This window comes from Halichoerus grypus, chromosome 3 (assembly GCF_964656455.1).
Source record: "Halichoerus grypus chromosome 3, mHalGry1.hap1.1, whole genome shotgun sequence".
NCBI classification, from domain to species: domain Eukaryota; kingdom Metazoa; phylum Chordata; class Mammalia; order Carnivora; family Phocidae; genus Halichoerus; species Halichoerus grypus.
In genome coordinates this window covers 109070374-109091147 of record NC_135714.1, presented here as the reverse complement: position 1 = coordinate 109091147, position 20774 = coordinate 109070374, and the positions used below count along the sequence as shown (strand labels likewise).

At 35.6% G+C, this 20774-nt stretch overlaps 1 protein-coding gene across 2 annotated transcripts; it reads right to left on the bottom strand.

Annotated features, from left to right (window-relative positions):
• Positions 1-1120: 1120 nt before the first annotated feature.
• Positions 1121-17918, bottom strand: PLK4 (polo like kinase 4). Of its 2 annotated transcripts, XM_036079416.2 has the most exons (16): positions 17650-17918; positions 16893-16988; positions 16011-16106; positions 15817-15931; positions 14543-15569; positions 13477-13577; positions 10630-10997; positions 9689-9793; positions 8997-9099; positions 7865-8014; positions 7007-7140; positions 6823-6914; positions 6529-6673; positions 5342-5482; positions 2280-2386; positions 1124-1884 (listed from the first exon to the last, which is right to left on the bottom strand). In XM_036079416.2, the coding sequence occupies exons 1-16, from the start codon at positions 17677-17679 to the stop codon at positions 1782-1784; spliced, it is 2913 nt and encodes a 970-aa protein (XP_035935309.1). In that variant the 5' UTR covers positions 17680-17918; the 3' UTR covers positions 1124-1781. The 2 variants fall into 2 exon arrangements, with proteins under 2 accessions (XP_077925335.1, XP_035935309.1); XM_078069209.1 differs by lacking the exon at positions 5342-5482 and having other exon boundaries at positions 1121-1884.
• Between the last annotated feature and the right edge of the window lie 2856 nt (positions 17919-20774).

Genomic DNA, 20774 nt, shown 5'->3' with positions numbered 1-20774 from the left:
AAATGATAATAAACGTGAACACAGTAGACTACAGAGGTTATCAGATTGGATATTAAAAAACAAAATTCAGGGGCGCCTGGGTGGCTCAGGCATTAAGCGTCTGCCTTTGGCTCAGGTCATAATCCCAAGGTCCTAGGATCGAGCCCCACATCCGGCTCCCTGCTCCGCAGGAAGCCTGCTTCTCCCTCTCCCACTCCCCCTGCTTGTGTTCCCTCTCGCTGTGTCTCTCTCTGTCAAATAAATAAATAAATAAATAATAAAAATATAAAAAACAAAATTCAGTTATATGATATGTATAAGAGAAGTACCTGAAAGAGAGACATATTAAGACTGAAAGAGATGACAAAAAATATACCTAGTTAAAGTCTGTCAAAGCAAAATGTATTTATTAGCCTTCAAAATTAAGCTAGAAATTCCTTAACTACTTCCATTTTTAGAGGGTAACTCTTATTTTTCATCATACTTTTTCCCTAAGGATGGGCTTACATAATTTTCCTCCTGACAATTGATTGCCAATGTACTAAAATGTGTTAATTCTAACAGATATTACCAAATTACTTTTATGCTAATTAATCAACACATGAGAATGCCCTGTTTCTCTTAGCAAGCACTATTTTATTATTTTTTACCAATCTCTTTGATAAAAGGAAATGATTTTGTCTTAATTTTGCATTTCTCCAACTATAAATATGGTGAGCATATACTTCCTCTTTTCTGTCTTTGTGAATTATCTGCTCATCTCTTTTGTCCATACTTCTATCGGGTTGTCTTTTTTTTATTAACTCTGCAAATTATGTTGCAAATTAATATTCTTCTCATTGCCTTAGGCAAAAATGTCCAAAACAATGTTGAATAATTGTGGCATTAGGTATTCCCGTCTACTAAATGGAATTAGCTCAAATATTTCTAATTCTAATAAACAGCAGGAAACATTAGGTTAAAAAGACTTTATCATATTTATATAGTTTTATTTCATTCCTATTTTACCTTGAGTAAAAGGTAATGGCTGTCCACTATCAAATATTCTTTTTCTTCATCTTAACTATTGTATTAAGTTCTACAGTGTTAAAATGTTTATCATTAAAATATACAGATATTTTCAAATAAAGGTAGAGAAACAATGTATTTACCATTTGCAAAATTAATTTAAAAAATTTAACTGGCTCCTAAACAGGCAACATAATTTAAAAATGAGCTTACTAGTAACTTACTTTAAAATAGGTATTTAATTAAATAAATCAAAAGATAAAGCAACTTATCTCTGTATTTATTTTTTTTATAAAATGCATTTTCAAAAATGTTTCATTAGAAACTGGTGCTACAAAAATAAATATAAAACAAATATACATGTTTACATATGTTACTTACAACATAAATACACATTATTTACATGGTCAAAACCTCAAAGACTCCAGCATGTTTTTTCCATGATTCTCAACATGTCTGAGAAGTAGGGAAAACAATAAAAAAAGCATAAATATACCACACACCATTTATATTTTTGCTTTTAAAAGACTGTTCAATACAAATATATGAACACAAAGTTTGGGGGTATATGTTCTAAGAGCAAAGTCCAGTGTACTATTTTAATCTATGACCAGTACATTTTAGAAGTTTCATTCTGTTTTGTTTTCTCATTAGAATACATCCATTATGGTATAGATTAAAACTGTCTTTTATAGAAAGGCTTTCTGAGGAAGTTAAATTAAATAAAAAAAGTCACTTTACTTGAAAGCCAACAAAGTTATTTATTAGACTTATGTATCTAAAAGGAGCTTTAATTATTCACAACTAGGAGCTGGATTAGAAAACATCAAAAGGATGGAAGAAAGACACTGTAATTTCTGTTTGATGTTATCTGGCAATTTTTCATTTTCTCCATACCTAAGTGAAGCAAAAGAAAAAAAAAGACAAAAACATAACTTAATTAATTGGTTTGTATGAGACTACCAAAAGGTATATTCTATTTTTCAGTAATTCTTCAATGAAAGAGGCACCTCAGAAAAATTACACAAAATTATTTAAGTAGATACCTAAATCAAGTTAAGCATATCCAGTTTGTTTCCTTTTAAAATAGGCCACTTTCTAAATGTATTTAAATAATAAAAAGAAAATTAGGTCAAAAACTTGAGCTGACTTGAAAATTGGATTCTTCATTAAATTGAAGGCCCTAATCTAAAGAACATACAAAACCTTATTAAATCATTTATTTCAACATACAGAGAAAACAAAATTATATAGCAAAGGGCTAAATCTCAACCATTATATTAAGAACTTACCTAGTTGTTTGACCATTTGGTGATGTATAACTGATAGAAGACACTCCTGCCTGCACGACCAACTGGGACCCATCATTGAACTGAACCCACACAGCTCCAGTAGTTAACTAGAAAAATAAGTGTGCAAAATTACTATACAGTAGAAGATTTAAAGTTCTTAAAAGGTACTCATGTTTAACAGGACTTTCACACAGTTAAAAAAAACAATGCTCAGAGCTCTTGGGTGGCTCAGTCAGTTAAGCATCTGACTCTTGATTCTGGCTCGGGTCATGATCTCAGGGTCCTAGTATCAAGCCCCGTATAGGGCTCCCCACTAAGCAGGGAGTCTGCTTGCCTCCCTCTGCACACCCACTGCTCGTGCTTGAATGAGCGTGCGCTCTCTCTCTAATTAATTTTTTTTTTTTTTAAGATTTTATTTATTTGACAGAGAGAGAGAGAGACAGAGATAGTGAGAGCAGGAACACGAGCAGGGGGAGTGGGAGAGGGAGGAGCAGGGAGCCCGATGCAGGGCTCGATCCAAGGACCCTGGGATCATGACCTGAGCCGAAGGCAGACGCTTAACGTCTGAGCCACCCAGGCGTCCCAAATTAAATAAATCTTAAAAAGAAAAAAAAAAAAGCAACCCTCTCAGAAAACTACAAATATGGGGTTGTGATGGTAGTAGCACTGAGAATATTCACATCTTTTCTGATTATTCCTTTAATAGCTATGGCATTAAAATATTAAAATTATTCTAAATGAATCCTGTTTCCCATTCATTTCTACTATGATGTCTGAGTAGTTTTGTGTCCTCCCCCCCACTCCAATAGCATTTCTTTCTTTTTTTTTTTTTTAAAGATTTTATTCATTTATTTGACAGAGAGAAACATAGCGAGAGGAAACACAAGCAGGGGGAGTGGGAGAGGGAGAAGCAGGCTTCCCACCGAGCAGGAAGCCCGATGTGGGGCTCGATCCCAGGACCCTGGGATCATGACCTGAGTTGAAGGCAGACGCTTAATGACTGAGCCCCTCCAATAGCATTTCTAACCAAGAAGAGATTTAGGAAATAACAAAAGTAACATTTTCTTAAATTAGGATTTTCCCCTATTCTTTGTTCTTGGGCTACAGAATTTCTCTTCTGCCTGAGAACATTATACCTTAGCCTTTGCAACTTATTCCTTTAGTCACTGATATTTGATAGAGTCACTAATATACAATGTGGCACTCCAAACAGCAGAGAGAACACATGGTCACTGGAATCAAACAGACCTGAGCTTACAACCAGACTGCCAACTACCAAGTAAGACTGTGCAAGTCAATCAACAGTTATAAGCCATAATTTTACTATCTATAAAAGGAGGTAACACCAGCTTTATATATGACAATATATGTGAGAAACATGGTACCACATAGCAGGTACTCAACAAATGCTGAGTTCCCTTCATTTATTTCCTACCCTCATAAAGGTCTAAGATGCATTTTTCTTCACTGGTAAGTAAAAATTACATGTACTATGCTCAAGTCTCCAATCTTCAAGCTTTCAGATAATATATACATACAGGCTCACACCTACATATAATTCTGTAAGTATGAAACTCAATGTGGACTTAATTTTTATTTATTTATTTTTTAAAGATTTTATTTATTTATTCGACAGAGAGAGACACAGTGAGAGAGGGAACACAAGCAAGGGGAGTGGAAGAGGGAGAAGCAGGCTTCCCGCTGAGCAGGGAGCCCGATGCAGGGGCTCGATCCCAGGACCCTGGCATCATGACCTGAGCCAAAGGAAGACGCTTAATGACTGAGCCATCCAGGAGCCCCTGGACTTAATTTTTAAATGCAAAAATCCTTTTCTGCCAAATGAGAGTTACTCTCGTAATAGATTAAAAATAGTTTATAAAACTAAATGTCATGAACATCATTCTCAATTCCCAACAAGTAGCCATTATGAGACACCTCTATTCTGTTTGTTTGTTTTTTACGATTTTATTTATTTGAGAGAGAGAGACAGAGAGAGAGAGCATGAGCAGGATGGAAGGGCAGAGGGAGAGAGAGAAGCAGGCTTCCCACCGAGCAGGGAGCCCGACATGGGGCTGACCCCAGGACCCTGAGATCATGACCTGAGCCGAAGGCAGACACTTAACTAACTGAGCCACCCAGGCGCCCCGCTATTCTGTTTTTCTTAATTTATTTTTTAAATTGAAGCACAGTTGACATACAATGGTATGTTAGTTTCAGGTATACAACATAGTGATTCAACAATTCTATACAGCACTCAATGCTCACAATCTGTCACAACACTATCACAGTATTATTGACTATATTCCCTATGCTGTACTTTTCATTTCTGTGACTTATTTATTTTAGAGCTGGAAGTGTGTACCTCTTAATCCCCTTCACCTAATTTGCCAATCCTCCTCCCCTCTGGCAATGACCAGTTTGTTTTCTGTATGGATGAGCTTCTTTCTGTTTTGTTTTTTAGCTTCCACATGTAAGTGAAATCATATATTTGTTTTTCTCTGACTTATTTCACTTGGCATAATACCCTCTAGGCCCACCCATGTTGTCAAAAATGGCAAGATTTTATTCTTTTTTCTTATGGCTGAGTAATATTCCATTGTGTATATACACATACTTTTTTTTAATGTATGTATGTATGTTATTTATTAATTAATTTTAAGTGGGCTCTATGCCCAACATGGGGCTTGAACTCACAGCCCTGAGATCGAGTCGCATGCTCTATGGACTGAGTCAGCCAGGCGCCCCTACACATATATCTTCTTCATCCATCTATCAGTGGACATTTGGGTTTAAAACACTTGTTTTTAAAACTGTAAAAACAAATGTCAAAAACAAATCACTTACGCCTTACCAACCTATTAACAATACCTAGAGTTCTCCAAGTGTGTACAAATAAAAAATGTCTAAAATTTTAATATAACCAATGTAAAAAAAGGTGTAAAATCTTTCTTGCAAAGAGAAATCTTTAAAATTATTTATTTTTTTTTGATAATTGTCTAATGACTGTGAAAACTAAAGAAATTCATACTGAGAAAATTCACTTTACTATAAAAACTTCTCACCTGTGTAGCCCAACCAACATTTTTCACAAAAACAGATTTCAAAAGTTGTGCTGATTTAGGAAGACATTCTTTTAGACTACTAGAAGAGATGTTTGTTCCAGAAGCTGCAGCCGTAAAGCCACGTCCTTCATTTGTAACCATCTACGAACAGTAAAAGACAAAAAGATACTATTCCTTAGCATTTTTATAAGCCAACTTCAGCAAAACTGAAAAATGACTAGATTTTCATTAGCTGAAAATAATTTTTAATAACAAAGTTAAAAAATTAAGATATAACCACATAATAAACTTCAGATTTAAATTAAAATATTAGCAAAAAAATGCAAGTATATAACCGCATTACGGAAAATTAGAGAAATACAGAAGAAAAATCACAGTTGCTATTTTCATTTAGGTAGATTTCTTTTGCCTTTTTTTCCCCCAAGGTACAATTTTTCATAACTGCAATTATAGTATATACGTATATGTGTATGAGTATACACAGACAAATCTATTTCTTTAATGTTGCATTTTTCTGTATTGCTATATAGTATTTATAGGCATGACAGTTCACTGATTAAAAATTTAATAAGTTTATGTAACCAATGATCTATCATGGATATTAAGGCAGTCAATGATATTTTATTAGTAAAAATAAAATGATACATATAGTAACATATTTTGCTTTTTCCCAGAGGGGACAGGTTAGGCCTCACAGGGGTAACATTTAAACTGAGACCTGGGGGCCCCTGGGTGGCTCAGTCGTTAAGCATCTGCCTTCGGCTCAGGTCATGATCTCAGGGTCCTGGAATCGAGCCCCACATCGGGCTCCCTGCTCAGCGGAGAGCCTGCTTCTCTCTCTCCCTCTGCCTGCCGCTCTGCCTACTTGTACTCTCTATCTGTCAAATAAATAAAATCTTTAAAAAAATAAAAATAATAAAAATAAACTGAGACCTAAAGGATGAGAAAGAATTAGCCATTAAGAGGTTAGAGAAAAGTTCCAGGTCAAGTGAATAGCAGGTGAAAAGGCCCTGAAAGTTTGATTTACTTGAAGAACTAAAGAAGGCATAGACAGTACAGGGTAAAGTAGGCAGGGGAGAAGTAGACAGATGATAGTAAGGCCATAGTAAGGAATTTAAATTTTATATGAAGGGCATGAGGCAATCACTGAAGAGTTTAAAGTATAGAAGTGACACATATTTACTTACAGAAGGATTAAGTATTGGTGCCGGTTTTGGATAAGCAGCACTATTCATCATTTTATTCAAAGATGCTCTATCACTCATCAGGTAGTTTGAATCCACAGAAGGAGGAGGTGATAAGGCCTTAGGTGAACTAGTATTACCAGGTTTTCTGAAGGGGAAAGAAATGTCCGAATATATTCCCTTAAAGCTTTCAAATTACAGAAAACTAAAAAATGTCCATAATGTAAACACCAAACTACTTTTTTTTAACATTTCCGATACATCTTAGACATATTTAAAATTTTTTCAAACATTTACCTTCCTACAATTATTGGGAAAAAGGGAGCACTTCCACTTTTCTTTTCCTCTTCTGAAATTATGGATTCCAGTGCTAAGCAAATACGATGGCCCTATTTCAAAAGAATAGTGCTGTCATTATTTCACCTGTCACTTGGAATCACTATTAATTGGTATGAAAAACCTACCACAACTAGGTACATACCTCATTTGCATGATCCATATACATTTGTATTTCCCCTTTTAAGCTATTAATTTCTCTTTCACCTTTTAAGGTATAAGATTTCCCAGTCTTTTCAATCACCTGAATTAAATCTTCGGTTTTGTGTATCTTTGCTCCTTAAAGAATAAGAAGAAAACTACTCTTTTATCATTTCTTTAAATATTCCTGTTTATACTCATTATCATACTAGTGCATAAAGATCAAGGTATTATTTATATTCACTCACTGAACATTAATAAAATGAGGCTCTGAATGTATTCAATAAATATAGGCCATCCATTTTTTTCTGCATATATCTGGCTTAAGTCTGATACTTTTATGATATCTTAAAAAATCACTGATCTCATACAAAAACATAACTGAAGGATAGCTATAATTATATGTGTATTGTGTGAATGTATGTGCTATGTGTCCCTTAAAGGGAGTTTTACCGATTAAAAAGTAAATCATCTTTATAGAATAGATTTAGAAAATAATATTCTCTAGTTCAACCCTATCCTTTTGCCACATTTCTAATTTTCATCATTTGGTTTATGTCCATTTGAGTTTCTATTAAGAAATAGGATATTTATTTCAGGTGATTCTGTACTATCAACCTGAATGTTGTTAAATCTGAGCTATTTAGGGAAAGAGGACTAATATACGTATTGGAGAATAAGCTGTTTACATGAAAGTATATATAAATAAATTTGGTTAACATATTTAGCATATAGTACACGGTGCTGTGTAATTAATTTGTATGAATATATAGTTTATAAACTTGTGGTGAATTAAAAAAAAACACAACTACTAAATTATAAACTAAAGGGAAAAAAATTACCATTTCTAAATGGTACTTACCATCATAAAACCAAACCTCAAAATCAGCATCAGGGGAATTCTCCATCAAAATGCATTTAGCATATCTTGTAAAATAAGTGATTTTGGGTGATTTAGATCTTACAAGGTGTACAAATCTGGAAGCATATTGATATTTTCGCCAGTACTTCTCTAGGGAAGAAAAGAAAAAAATTACCTAATAGTAGGAAATAAAGTGTTGATTTGACATATAAATTCCCTAAGTTTAATATTGATCTCTACTCTTCCTCAAAAATTCAAGTTGATAGGTTAGAAACCTCATTACCAAAATAAAGATATTTTAGTCATGCAAGTCTATTATTGTAATGAAAACTAAAGACAATATAATACAATTCCCAAGAAGTATATAACAAAATCTGATGAATAGTACCATGATTATTTAAAAAATCTCTTTCTTTGACTCATTGACTCCTTATTATAAGTAATGATTCCAGAAAAGTTTTAAAAATTGAAATGAAAAAATTTCTACCTGAGAAAACAGAATCAGACTATCAGGAAAAGATGTAGTTCTTTTTATGTTAGTAAAGCATAGAGTTTTGTGGTCCTACTATTCAAAATTAGTTTTTACAATTCCCTGTAACTATAGTCACTTACAGTATTTAGTCTTGTCTATCTGTTTTGATTTCTAATAGAGTTAGGTCAGATAGGTTTTCTTGTTTGATTCTAAAAGTCACTTCAGTGAAGTCTTACTATTCAATATTTAATTCCCCCATCCATAATATCCAGAAGCTGAACAAGGAGTCAAATTTGGTTAGCCATAATTATAGATGATCATTTATGGAGCATAATAATGCTTTCCAAAGTCAAAAATTGATACTTTATGTTAAATTTTAAACAAGATTCTAGACAAATTAGTAACTAAACAAGTGTACGTATTATATTTGTGTGATATATGACTAATATTCCATAGTTTTTACTTAAGTACGTGATAACACAGATTATGAATAAACATTGGATTAGTAAGTTACACCACATCTCACCATACATAAAGTATGAGAACATGAGCTGCAGCCTGGCTGAAGCAAGACATTTACAATCGATGATATCCACACATACGGAGTTTACGTATGTATAAATCCATTATCTAAATTTATTCCCTGGTAAATTTACATACCTGGTAAATTGTCAAAGCTGTACCTACTGATGTTGTCAGTAGGGGGTGGTGGTCTATCAGCAAGAGGAAAACCTCTTCCATCATTGGGATAATAAATAGTGATCTGCCAAAAAGTTTTTTTAAGAATTCTAATTATATGCCATTAAGTTAGAGTGCTATATTTTCTTAATAAAATTATGAAAAGAGCTCACATGTAAAATTAAATATTATTTTATTGAAAATGTTAAATATTCCCTAGAAGTAATTATTTTGCCTTTTTTTTTTAAAGATTTTATTTATTTATTTGACAGAGAGAGACACAGTGAGAGAGGGAGCACAAGCAGGGGGAGTGGGAGAGGGAGAAGCAGGCTTCCTGCTGAGCAGGGAGCCCGATATGGGGCTCAATCCCAGAACCCTGGGATCACGACCTGAGCCGAAGGGAGACGCTTAACGACTGAGCCACCCAGGCACCCCAGTTATTTTGCTTTTCAAACTTAAGCTTAAAGTTTAGATTTTGCTACAAGCTATAATTATTTTTAAAACCACATTAATTAAATATATATAATATGCTCTTTTAGTTTTTGAATTTCAGAGATACTATCACATTAAGAAAACCAATTTTTAAATATTTTAACGATATCCTGTAGAACAAATTGGAATGCTAAATGCTTAATGATGATTTAAAGTTGCAAAATAAAGTAAAGCCACATTACCATATTTCCATCACTAGATATCTGAAGAACTTCTTTCACATATTCTTGAGATGTATGCTCCTTTAGAAGCTCCACACATACCTCCTCTGAATCAAGTATGCTAACCTAAAAAACAAGAAACTAACATTAGTAACAATTCTCTTGTTTACTATAATAGCTCTGACATATATAACAGTTAAAAGTACTTAACCATAGCAGAAACAAAAATTCAAGTCAAAATCAAATGGCTGCTTCTCTGCAACAGTGTACACCACAGGTGTATTTGAGCACAATTGTGAAACATAAGGAGCAAAGGTAAGAAGGCATAATTAAGTGTGAAATGATAACCAGAGAGCAGAAGGAAAGCAGAAGGTAGGGGTGGAGAATAAGGACTTTGAAAAGACAAAAGCAAGCCAAACAAAGGCAGATTGGGTGAAACAGAAAGCAAAGTACAAACAGGAGGAAGATGGAATTAAAAAATTAAAATCGCTATTCCCAATTCATACATCAATTTAAACTCTAAACTTGATTTTGTGTGCACTCTTTTTCTTTAAATAATTCCAGATGTTAAAAAAAAATTTTATTTTTTAGTTTACCTTTTTCATTTGAGACTAGATTAAATACCAAAACAAGACAAAAGCAAAAAGCAGTATTAAATATTAATTTAGTAACTGGAATTGTGAATAAAATAATATTTAACACAGTACTTAGCCCGTTATTTTTAAATGTTTCTCATTATCAATAATTTAAAATTCAAAACTTATCAGTATCAATTCACCATTCTTAAAGTAGCCAGAAGAAAACACTAGCTATTTTTCCATAAACTCCCGGTCTCTTTACTTTTAAATGAGTTTCTCATGTAAATATCAAAAGTACAGGAACTAAAAGAAACATATTTGATACAAGAAACCACATACTCAAGGAAAATACCACATAGTAATTTAGAAAAATGATAGACATACCACAGCCTTTTTGGTTTTCTGTCTAATCGGTTTTAACCTGTAAGCAGTCAAAGGAGATGTAATGCCTCGTAGTGTACGTTTCTGATAACCCAATGGTGGCTCCATATCCCTAGTCTTGCTTTGTTCAGAAAGAGGATCTGAGCCAAAAATAGATTCTTGTTGAATTATCTCCGGTTTACTTTGAAATGCAGTCATATATTTCATGGTATTCAGCTGTTTTGCAGGATGCACATTATCAGAAGCATCAGGGCTCTTTTTGGCTCGCGTCTCAGTCCAAGCATTTCTTGATGTGTCCTGCCAATCTGGATGGCCTTGGAAATCTCTGTTTGGGCTAATGCTGTTGTGTTCAGTATTTTCTCTTAAATGAGCTGCATTATACACAGAATGAAGCAATTTAGTGAAAAATGAAAAAAACAAGTCTACACAACACAATGTCATGCTAGTATAATTTTGTTTTGAGGTACAAAAGAAATCTAGTAAAAAAAATGCTTATAATATTTCTAACAAATAAGCAGTTTTAAGATAAGACATATACAAGAATGACTTTAAAGATTTTATTTATTTATTTGAGAGAGAGAGAGAGATACAGCATGAGCATAAGCAGGTGGGAGGAGGCAGAGGAAGAGGGAGAAGCAGACTCCCCACTGAGCAGGCAGACCGATGTGGGGCTTGATCCCAGGACCCTGGGATCATGATTTGAGCAGAAGGTAGACACTTAACCGACTGAGCCACTCAGGCTCCCCAAGAATGACTTTAAAAGAACATTTTAATCCAGATTGCAAAGATATACCTTTATACTCCTAAAACTAAGAAAAAAAAGATATTAATAGGAAATTCATTTTTCAATCAAGGCAAAATCAGGGTCACTTACTAATTCTAAAATAAGTAACTTCCAGTGTTCCAACAAGTACAGATTTGAGGAGCTCCCAGGTAATCATTCTATGTAATATGTAAATGTATCCTCTTTAAGCTGAGGACTGTCACCATCTTTACTTATAAAATATGCAAGTAAAAGCAAAAACAGTATATGAAATAGTTTTCATATTATGATTAATACTTAATATTACAAGGAATTTGCCCCACATTTTTTAAGAGTTCTTGTTGAATTTTACCCATTTATATTTTATATGGTTTTAGAGTTCACATGGGAATATTACTTTTTTAAAGCCCCCTAAATGATTAGACTATATAGATCTGATTAAGGCAATTTTTCAAATGCTAAACTATAAAAATATATATTGCATTTTTTTCCCTAAATGACTTGTTAGTGCTTTCCTTCCTCCTACTTCCATTATGATAGAAATATTTTGTACCAAATAATATTCTTTAAAATTGCAGCAGCACTACTAGATTATAAACAAGCTTATTTCTCCATCTCAGATATATCCGTATTACCAAATAAAAGTATCTATCAACACAACAGAAGGTTAAGTGCAAGATTAAGTACATGGCAATTTTATAGTTTAAAAACCATAAACTTGAATTATTATCATCATCAAGTACACATAAAAAGATTAATTCCCTTTTGGGCTCTTGAAAATAATATATTTTTTAAAAAGAAAAAAAGAATAGATGCTTGCAGTAACATAACTATTATGTACTCTTTGAAGTAATATAATACTTAGTATGAAATGATCTCCTCCTCCCCATATGTTTTCTTTTTTATTCTCCCTTTTTTTCCACGGTTATTTCCAACCCACCTTCTGTGAGTCTGTCATATTCATTAATAAGAAATGTTGAACTGTCAAACTCTGAATCTAAAATAATGACCTGGATGACAGCTGTTTAAAAATGTTTAGGTTTTGGGGTGCCTGGCTGGCTCAGTCAGTAGAGTATGTAACACTTTTGTTTGTTTGTTTGTTTAGAGATTTTATTTATTTATTTAAGAGAGAGAGAGAGAGAGAGAGAGAAAGAGCACAAGCAGGGGGAGACGGAGGGAGAAGCAGGCTTCCCGCTGAACAGGGAGCCTGATGCGGGGCCCGATCCTGGGACCCCGGGATCATGACTGAGCCAAAGGCAGACACTTAACCGACTGAGGCAGACGCTTAACGGACTGATCCACCCAGGGGCCCCAAGTATGTAACTCTTGATCTCAAGTTTGTGAGTTCAAGCCCATGTTGGCCTGGAGCTCACTTAAAAAAACAAAACAAAACAAAAAAAACCCATTAAGGTTTTAGTAGCTGTGTACTTTAGTGTATGTAAGGTCCCACTGGTAAACCATGATGTCCACATCAGCTTCTACTTAAAAATAAGGTCAACCATCTTTTGATTATTTTATAGGCATTGATAGTAGCTGCTTCTTACAGATAGGCTGCAAGAACAGAGAGATAAAGAGTAAAGTCTATGAGCCAGACTGCTTGTATTGGAATCTTGGCTCCTCGGCTTATAGGCAGTGGTACAGCTTGGCAAATTAAGCTCTCTGCAACACAAATAAGATAGGGCTAATGATATTATCTTCATATTTTTCTTTAAAAGATTTTATTTATTTATTTGAGAGAAAGAGAACAAGCAGTGGGGTGGGGCAGAGGGAGAGAGAGAAAAGCAGACTCCCCGCTGAGCAGGAAGCCCGATGCAGGGCTCCATCCCAGCATCCAGAGATCATGCGTGACCTGAGCCGAAGGCAGACGCTCAACCGACTGAGCCACCCAGGCACCCCTAGCTTTGTATTTTTTGTGTGTGAGAATTTAATAAGTTAATATTTGTTAAGCATTAAGGACAGTAACTGATATAGCAAATACTCAAAATGAGTAAAGTTATTATTACTGTTATTGTAATATAGTTTATTGAAAATGTATTATTATTTTTTAATGTATTATTTTCTTTAGAAAACCCAAACAGAAAACTCACCCTTTATTTGCAGATTCCCAAACCACTGTTGCACCATTTCAGTCTGAGACATTTGGTCTGGAAATGGAAAAGGAGTTTTTCCTGGACAAAGATGACTGGAGCTAAACAGAGAAAAAAAATTCCGATAAACTAATAAAAAAATTATCAGGTAATGACTTTTGAAGATAAAAATATTTAAAAAGGTAGTTATCTTTTGATCTGAATACCTAAAAATTTTAGAGTAACTATAGAAACCAATATTTGCATAATTAAATTGTCTCTAAGAAGCTAAACTTCCCGATCAAAATGCCCATGGTAGTGTGATAATGTTTCTACATGGTTATTGCCCTCTTGTCATTTAAGCATAAAAATCAAAGATCAGAAAAAGGAAAAAATAAACACTACAGTCATTAAAAAATTGCCTTCATGTGAGAAGGAGTCAATAATATGATTACTCATCACTTGCTCAGCTTGTGTGTGTGAGTGTGTGTGTGTGTGTGTGTGAGAGAGAGGGATAGAGAAAGAGAGAACAGTTACTATCAGAGTACTTTAGGGATCAGACACGTTTAATATGATACTTTGCACTGGAGACCTGCTTCCTATAAAACAAAAAATGAAACAAAATTCTCAAGTATTAAACACATTCATGAGCACATACACTTATTATGAAAGAGGTTTTTTGTTTTTTTTTTTTAAAGATTTTATTTATTTGACAGAGAGAGACACAGCAGGAGAGGGAACACTAGCAGGGGTAGTGGGAGAGGGAGAAGCAGGCTCCCCGCTCAGCAGGGAGCCAGCCCGATGCGGGGCTCGATCCCAGGGCCCTGAGATCATGACCTGAGCCGAAGGCAGATGCCCAATGACTGAGCCACCCAGGCACCCCTATGAAAGAGTTTCTTAACTACAATTAAAAATCATCATTCTGATTTTCTTTCTAATAAGAAATAGAAATCATAGCTAAGAAGTACCCCAGGAACATCTGATAATATTAGAAAAAATTAACCCTCCTTAGTTAGATGCAGCTTCCTATTTGTACTAATATAACATTTATAGAAAAATAAAATGCTTTTGATAGAATTCTTCTTACCGTGCTTGATCATTATCAGGTCTTTCAAAAGATCCAGAACTATTGGATGTCTTTTCTTTAAAGAAGTGAAAAATATTGGTATTGCTGTTTGTAGGTGAGTATCTTTCTTCATTTTCATCTACTCCCGATCTTTTGGATTTTGAAAGCATTTCTGCTGAGCGACATCGTTCCACTGTAAATGTTTTTGCTCGAGACTGACTATTAGAAGTGCCAGATCTATCAGAGGAATGGGCTCTACGAAGGTATCGAGAATGTGGCCTTTCTTCTATATCCTGGGTCACTCTTCCCCTTCCACTATTACTGGTTTCTTGTTCTTGATTTCGCCACTGAGTATAAAGACTGCTTCCATCTCCTGAAGAAGAAAAATCACTTGAATTTTTATTCTTTGGAAATATCGTCACTTTATTTGGGAGTGGCTGACCAATCAAAAGTCTTCTTCTGTCAAAGAAACTACCACTTACACTGGTACTGGAAGAAGCTGTAATTGCAGTAGAAATTGTGGCATGTCCACTATCAATTGAGTCTTCTACAGTTCCTAAATCTTTACTTTTTGTTGAAGAATTTCGGGACATAAAAGGATGGTCTAATACTGAAGACAGACTTAAACGATCTGCTGGATTTCTACGAAGTAACTGGTGAATAAGGTCCTTGGCCTCTCTTGTCAAAAAAGTTGGCATTTCATAATCTGCCAATACTACTTTATTTAATGTGTTCTTGACTGTGTCAGTGTCAAAAGGTGGTCTCCCAATAAGCAATGTATAAAACATACAGCCCAAGGACCAAACATCAGATTCAAGTCCATGTGCACTTCGAGTTGCAATTTCTGGTGAAATGTAATTAGGAGTTCCACATAATGTATAGTGCTTCTCATGCGGCATTTTCAATTGAGTTGCCAGCCCAAAATCAGCAATCTTGATGTTCATATTACGAGTAAGTAAGAGGTTAGAAAGTGTGAGGTCCCGGTGTAATATACCATGAGAATGGAGATACAACATTCCTGTGATGATCTGGTGCATAAAGTGTCGAGCTGTTGGAATGCAAAAAATAAAATTTATAATTTAGAAAATGTGATTCAGTATTTAGAATCTTAGAATTCAGTTTTTAGAAACCCAAGTACATGTGCCACAGTATTACATTAGAACACCAGCTTGCAGCTTAGTTTTACCAACCAAAATACTATTATGATAATTTTATAATATCCTTTAAGTCCCCTTAAGACAACTGGGCAGTTGAGGAAAATTTAAATACACAAAAGAAAAAAAGCAGCCACCTACCTTCGTTTTCTGAGAATGGTTTCATTCTGTTCTTTAGATACCTGTTCATTTCTCCATTATGGCACATTTCTAATACTAGATACACATAATTGTTATCTTCAAAATAGTTATACAGCTGAAATGTAAAAGGGCATAGTAAATGATAATATACAAAAATTCAATGTCCTTGGTCACTTTTATAAAATTTGTATTACCTCCAAGATAGAAGGATGTTTCAACTGGCAATGTATTTTCACCTCATTTTGGACTCTCTGCACCATTCCAGCTTTGTACATGGCTTTCTTATCTATCTAAAAATAACATGAGACATTTAAATGTTGATGATGAACTTCCAAATGTGAAGTTTTCAGAAGTTAACTCTGGAGAGAAAGTATACTTTAAAATATTCTTAAGTCCTTTTATCTACTTCTTTATGAGGTCAATTTACTCTGTTGTCTGTTTTCCCCATGCACCTAACAGAGTGCTTGGCAGAATGGACATTCAGTAAAAGTTTACCCAATGCATTCTAATATCCCTTCCCAACTTAAAGAATTTAATAGCACAACTATCATATCTATAACAAGCAACAAAAATCTAGCCACGCTAGATTTAAATAATCTGTTCCTCTTTTTCTACTAGACAAGCTTTTAAAATAAAACTTCCCTTTCCCTACTGGTTTAGATAAGTGATTCTTAATTTGTTTATGATACTCCTATTAGACTGACCCCCTAACAATCAAAACATAGTATTTTAGAGTGTTACAAGTGTAATATAGAAGTAGCACAAGTCCTACTCATTATTATAAACAAATTATTTGTTCTTTGATTTCTATCAATTACTACAAGTTTGCATAATAACAAGTACTAGGTCTACTGAACATGAATGAAAATAAAACACTTATTTAAGCACAGTCAAGGATCTCCTAACACATCTGTAAGGTCAATCGCTGGACTTGGCACTATTGTCTTCTGCATAAGCAATGGGTTCTCTCCACCCTTAATCAAAAAAAAAAGCCTCATAGGTAAAGAGTTTCTTACATTTTAAGTCACCTCTCTAATTACTTGCAAAGTAGAGGTGAAAAGTTAATATATTCTTACCATTTTGATTGCAACTTCCAAACCAGTGTGAATGGACTCAGCTCTGTAGACACCAGCAAATGATCCTTTACCAAGCAGATTCCCAACTTTAAAATCCTTTAAAGTTAAAATTAAAGATATGTGTGATGACTCACAGGAGTAAAAAAGAAAACAGGAAGAGACTGGAAAAAGATGATAAAATGGATCAAGAGGGGAATATGAATTCAAAATTCAAGCAGGTATTACACCTCCATACAGCAGGTGTCTGGGGTGGAAAGCATGCTGACGCCTTGTGGGGATCCCTGAAAGTCCAGGCTGGGCTTCAGATACAGCACGCTAATGAACTGCTTTCTCAACCTCAGTGCAACTTCAGCACCTTGCTCCCACCTCCAGCCAACCCCTGGGAGCAGAGGGCACCGCTGGAATCCCGCCGCAGCTCCCGCCTGAGGTAACCGCCATCCCCTCGGAGAAGGGGGTGGCAGTTTCGCCCTGTTCTAGCGCGGCAAACCCGGCGGGACAGCCTTGGTGTCCGGAGACGGACGGGCGGGGCCGCGAGCGACTCACCTTTCCCCCAACACCCCAGCCTGAGGGGCGGGGCGCTCCGCCCTAGACAGCCTGGCCGGCGGTTGGGACTCTCCCAAATCACCTCCGCGCCCGCCCCGCAGCCGTTAGATTCGCCTGGTCCCCTTTCTGCCGCAGTCTCGAGTCCTGCCACTCCAACTACCCCACCCCACCCCACCCCCACCCTGCCCTGCAGACGATTGCCAAGACTTTTCACCTCGATTTTCTCCCCGATGCAAGTCGCCATATTTCCAGGCTCAGGCCTGTGCTCCCCAGATTAGCTTCCTTCACGCAGTCCCTTCGAGGCAGCGCTCCAAGCAGCCAGCCGGTCTTGGCGCCCATCAGGCTTGGCTCTCTAGGCCGCCGCTCCGGGCGACGGCTGCACAGCCACTGAAAGGCTTCCTCGGCACCTTCCGAGACCTGGGCGCCGCCTCCGCGCTCCCATTTTGAAAAACTCCCGCCGGTTGCCGTCCCAGCCAGGCTAGCCGTGACGTAAAGAAACCGGGCGCGCATGCGTGGCAGGCTCTCCTGCACGGCCGAAGGGGCCTAGAACCGGAAATGCTCGGGCGGCCCTGCAGCATCGCTAGGGAGTGTTGGCAGTTAAGTTTTCAGACGGCCGGTTTACTGTGGATAAAAGAGCTAGACTGAAAGATGAGGCAGCTGGTAGGCTACTCACTTGACTGTCCGGAAAGCTATCTCCATTTCTATAAAGATTTTAAAACGATTTTAAAAAGTTCAAATGTTTAAATTTGACAGAACAGCACAGGGAAAAAAAAAATCATTACCTAGCTTAAACACCCTTTGTACCTCTGCGTTTACTCCATAGATTTTCCTAACTGTAATGAATGTGTATGGTGCTTTAAGAAACTGAACTCCATTCTTTATTTTGGTAAATTGCTGTTATGTAATTTGTATAGCAACTTACATTTAAGAGATCTCACACACTTTATGCAATGTACTGATTAAAGGAGACTTCTATAAGGTTGGAATGATCCATGTTTTGCAGATGAGAAAACATATTTATTAAGGATTTAAAACGAATGACACCACAAACGTAGATTTTTTTTTTTTTAAGATTTTATTTATTTATTTGAGAGAGAGAGTGGGGAGTGGTGGTGCTCAGTGCTCAACATGACAACACCTATTTCACCCATAACCCCTACCCTCCTCTCTTCTGGTAACCATCAGTTTATTCTCTATAGTTAAGAGTCTGTTTCTTGGTTTATCTCTCTTTTTTTCCTTTGATCATTTGTTTTGTTTCTGAAACTCCACATATGAGTGAAATCATATAACTTACTTCGTTCAGCATTATACTCTCTAGCTCCATCATGTTGTTGCAAATGGCAAGATTTCATTCTTTTTTATGGTTGAATAATATTCCATTCTATATATACCACAGCTTGTTTATCCATTCATCAATCAGTGGATACTTGGGCTCCTTCCATAGTTTGGCTATTGTAGATAATGCTGCTATAAACATCCTGGTGCATGTATCACTTTAAATTAGTGTCTTTGTATTTTTTGGGGGGGTGCAATTGCTAGATCATAGGGTAGTTCTATTTTTAACTTTTTGAGGAACCTCCATACAGTTCTCCAGACTGGCTGCACCACCTTGTGTTCCCACCAACAGTGCAAGGGGATTCCTTTTTCCCCACATTCTTGCCAACACATTGTTTCTTATATTGTTGATTTTAGCCATTCTGACAGGTGTGAGATGGTATCTCATTGTAGTTTTGATTTGCATTTCCCTGATGGTAAGTGATGTTGAGCACCTTTTTATGTGTCTGTTGGCCATTTGTATGGCTTCTTTAGAGAAATGTCTGTTCATGTCTCTGTCCATTTTTTAATTGGATTATTCATTTTTGGGTTGTTGAGATTTATCAGTTCTTTATATATTTTGGATACTAATGCTTTATCAGATATGTCATTTACAAATACCTTCTCCTATTCCATAGGTTGCCTTTTAGTTTTGCTGATTGTTTCCTTTTTTGTGCAGAAGCTTTTTATTTTGATGTAGTCCCAGTAGTTTATTCTTGCTTTTGTTTCCCTTGCCTCAGAAAACATATCTAGAAAGAAGTTGTTGCAGCCAATGTCATAGAAGTTACTGCCTATGTTCTCTTCTAGGATTTTTATGGCTTCAGGTCTCATATTTAGATCTTTCATCCATTTTGAAATCACTTTTGTGTATGGTGTAAGAAAGTGGTCCAGTTTCATTCTTTTGCATGTAGTTGACCAGTTTTCCCAACGTTTGATGAAGAGACTTTTTCCCATTGGGTATTCTTTCCTGCTCTCTCAAAGATTAATTGACCATAAATTGTGCATTTATTTCTGAGTTGTCTATTCTGTTCCATTGATCTATGTGTCTATATTTGTGGCAGTATGATACTGTTTTGATCACTATAGCTTTGTGATATAAATTGAAGTCTGGAATTGTGATGCCTCTAGCTTTTTTTTTTTTTTTTTTTTTTTCAAGATTCCTTTCACTATTTGGGGTCTTCTGTAGATCCTTACAAATTTTAGGATTGTTTATTCTAGCTCTGTGAAAAATACTGGTGGTCTTTTGATAGGGTTTGCTTTAAATATGTAGATTGTTTGGGTAGTATAGACATATTAATAGGATTTGTTCTTCCAACTCATGAGCATAGAATGGTTTTCCATTTCTTTGTGTCATCTTCAATTTCTTTCGTCAGTGTATTATAGTTTTTAGAGTACAGGTCTTTCATCTCTTTAATTAGGTTCATTCTTAAGTGTCTTATTATTTTTGGTGCAATTGTAAATGGGATCAGTTCTCTTTCTACTGCTTCATTATTGGTGTATGGAAATGCCACAGATTTCTGTACATTGATTTTGTATCCTGGCACTTCACTGAATTTGTTTATCAGTTCTAGCAGTTTTTTGGTGTAGTCCTTCTCGTTTTCTATATATAGTATCATGTCATCTGCAAATAGTGAAAGTTTTACTTCTTCCTTACCAATATGGATGCCTTATATTTCTTTGTGTTGTCTGTTTGCTGTGGCTAGGACTTCAAGTACTATATTGAATAAAAGTGGTAAGAGTGGACATCCTTGTCTTGTTCCTAACCTTAGGGGAAAGGCTCTCAGCTTTTCCCCATTGAGGATGATGTTACCTGTGGGTTTTTCATATATGGCCTTAATTATGTTGAGGTATGTTCCCTCTAAACCTACTTTGTTGAGGGTTTTTATTATGAATGGCTGTTGTACTTTGTTAAATGCTTTTTCTGCATCTATTGAGAAGATTAAATGGCTCTTCTCCTTTCTCTTATTGATTCGATGTATCATGTTGATTGATTTGTGAATACTGAACCACTCTTGCACCCAGGAA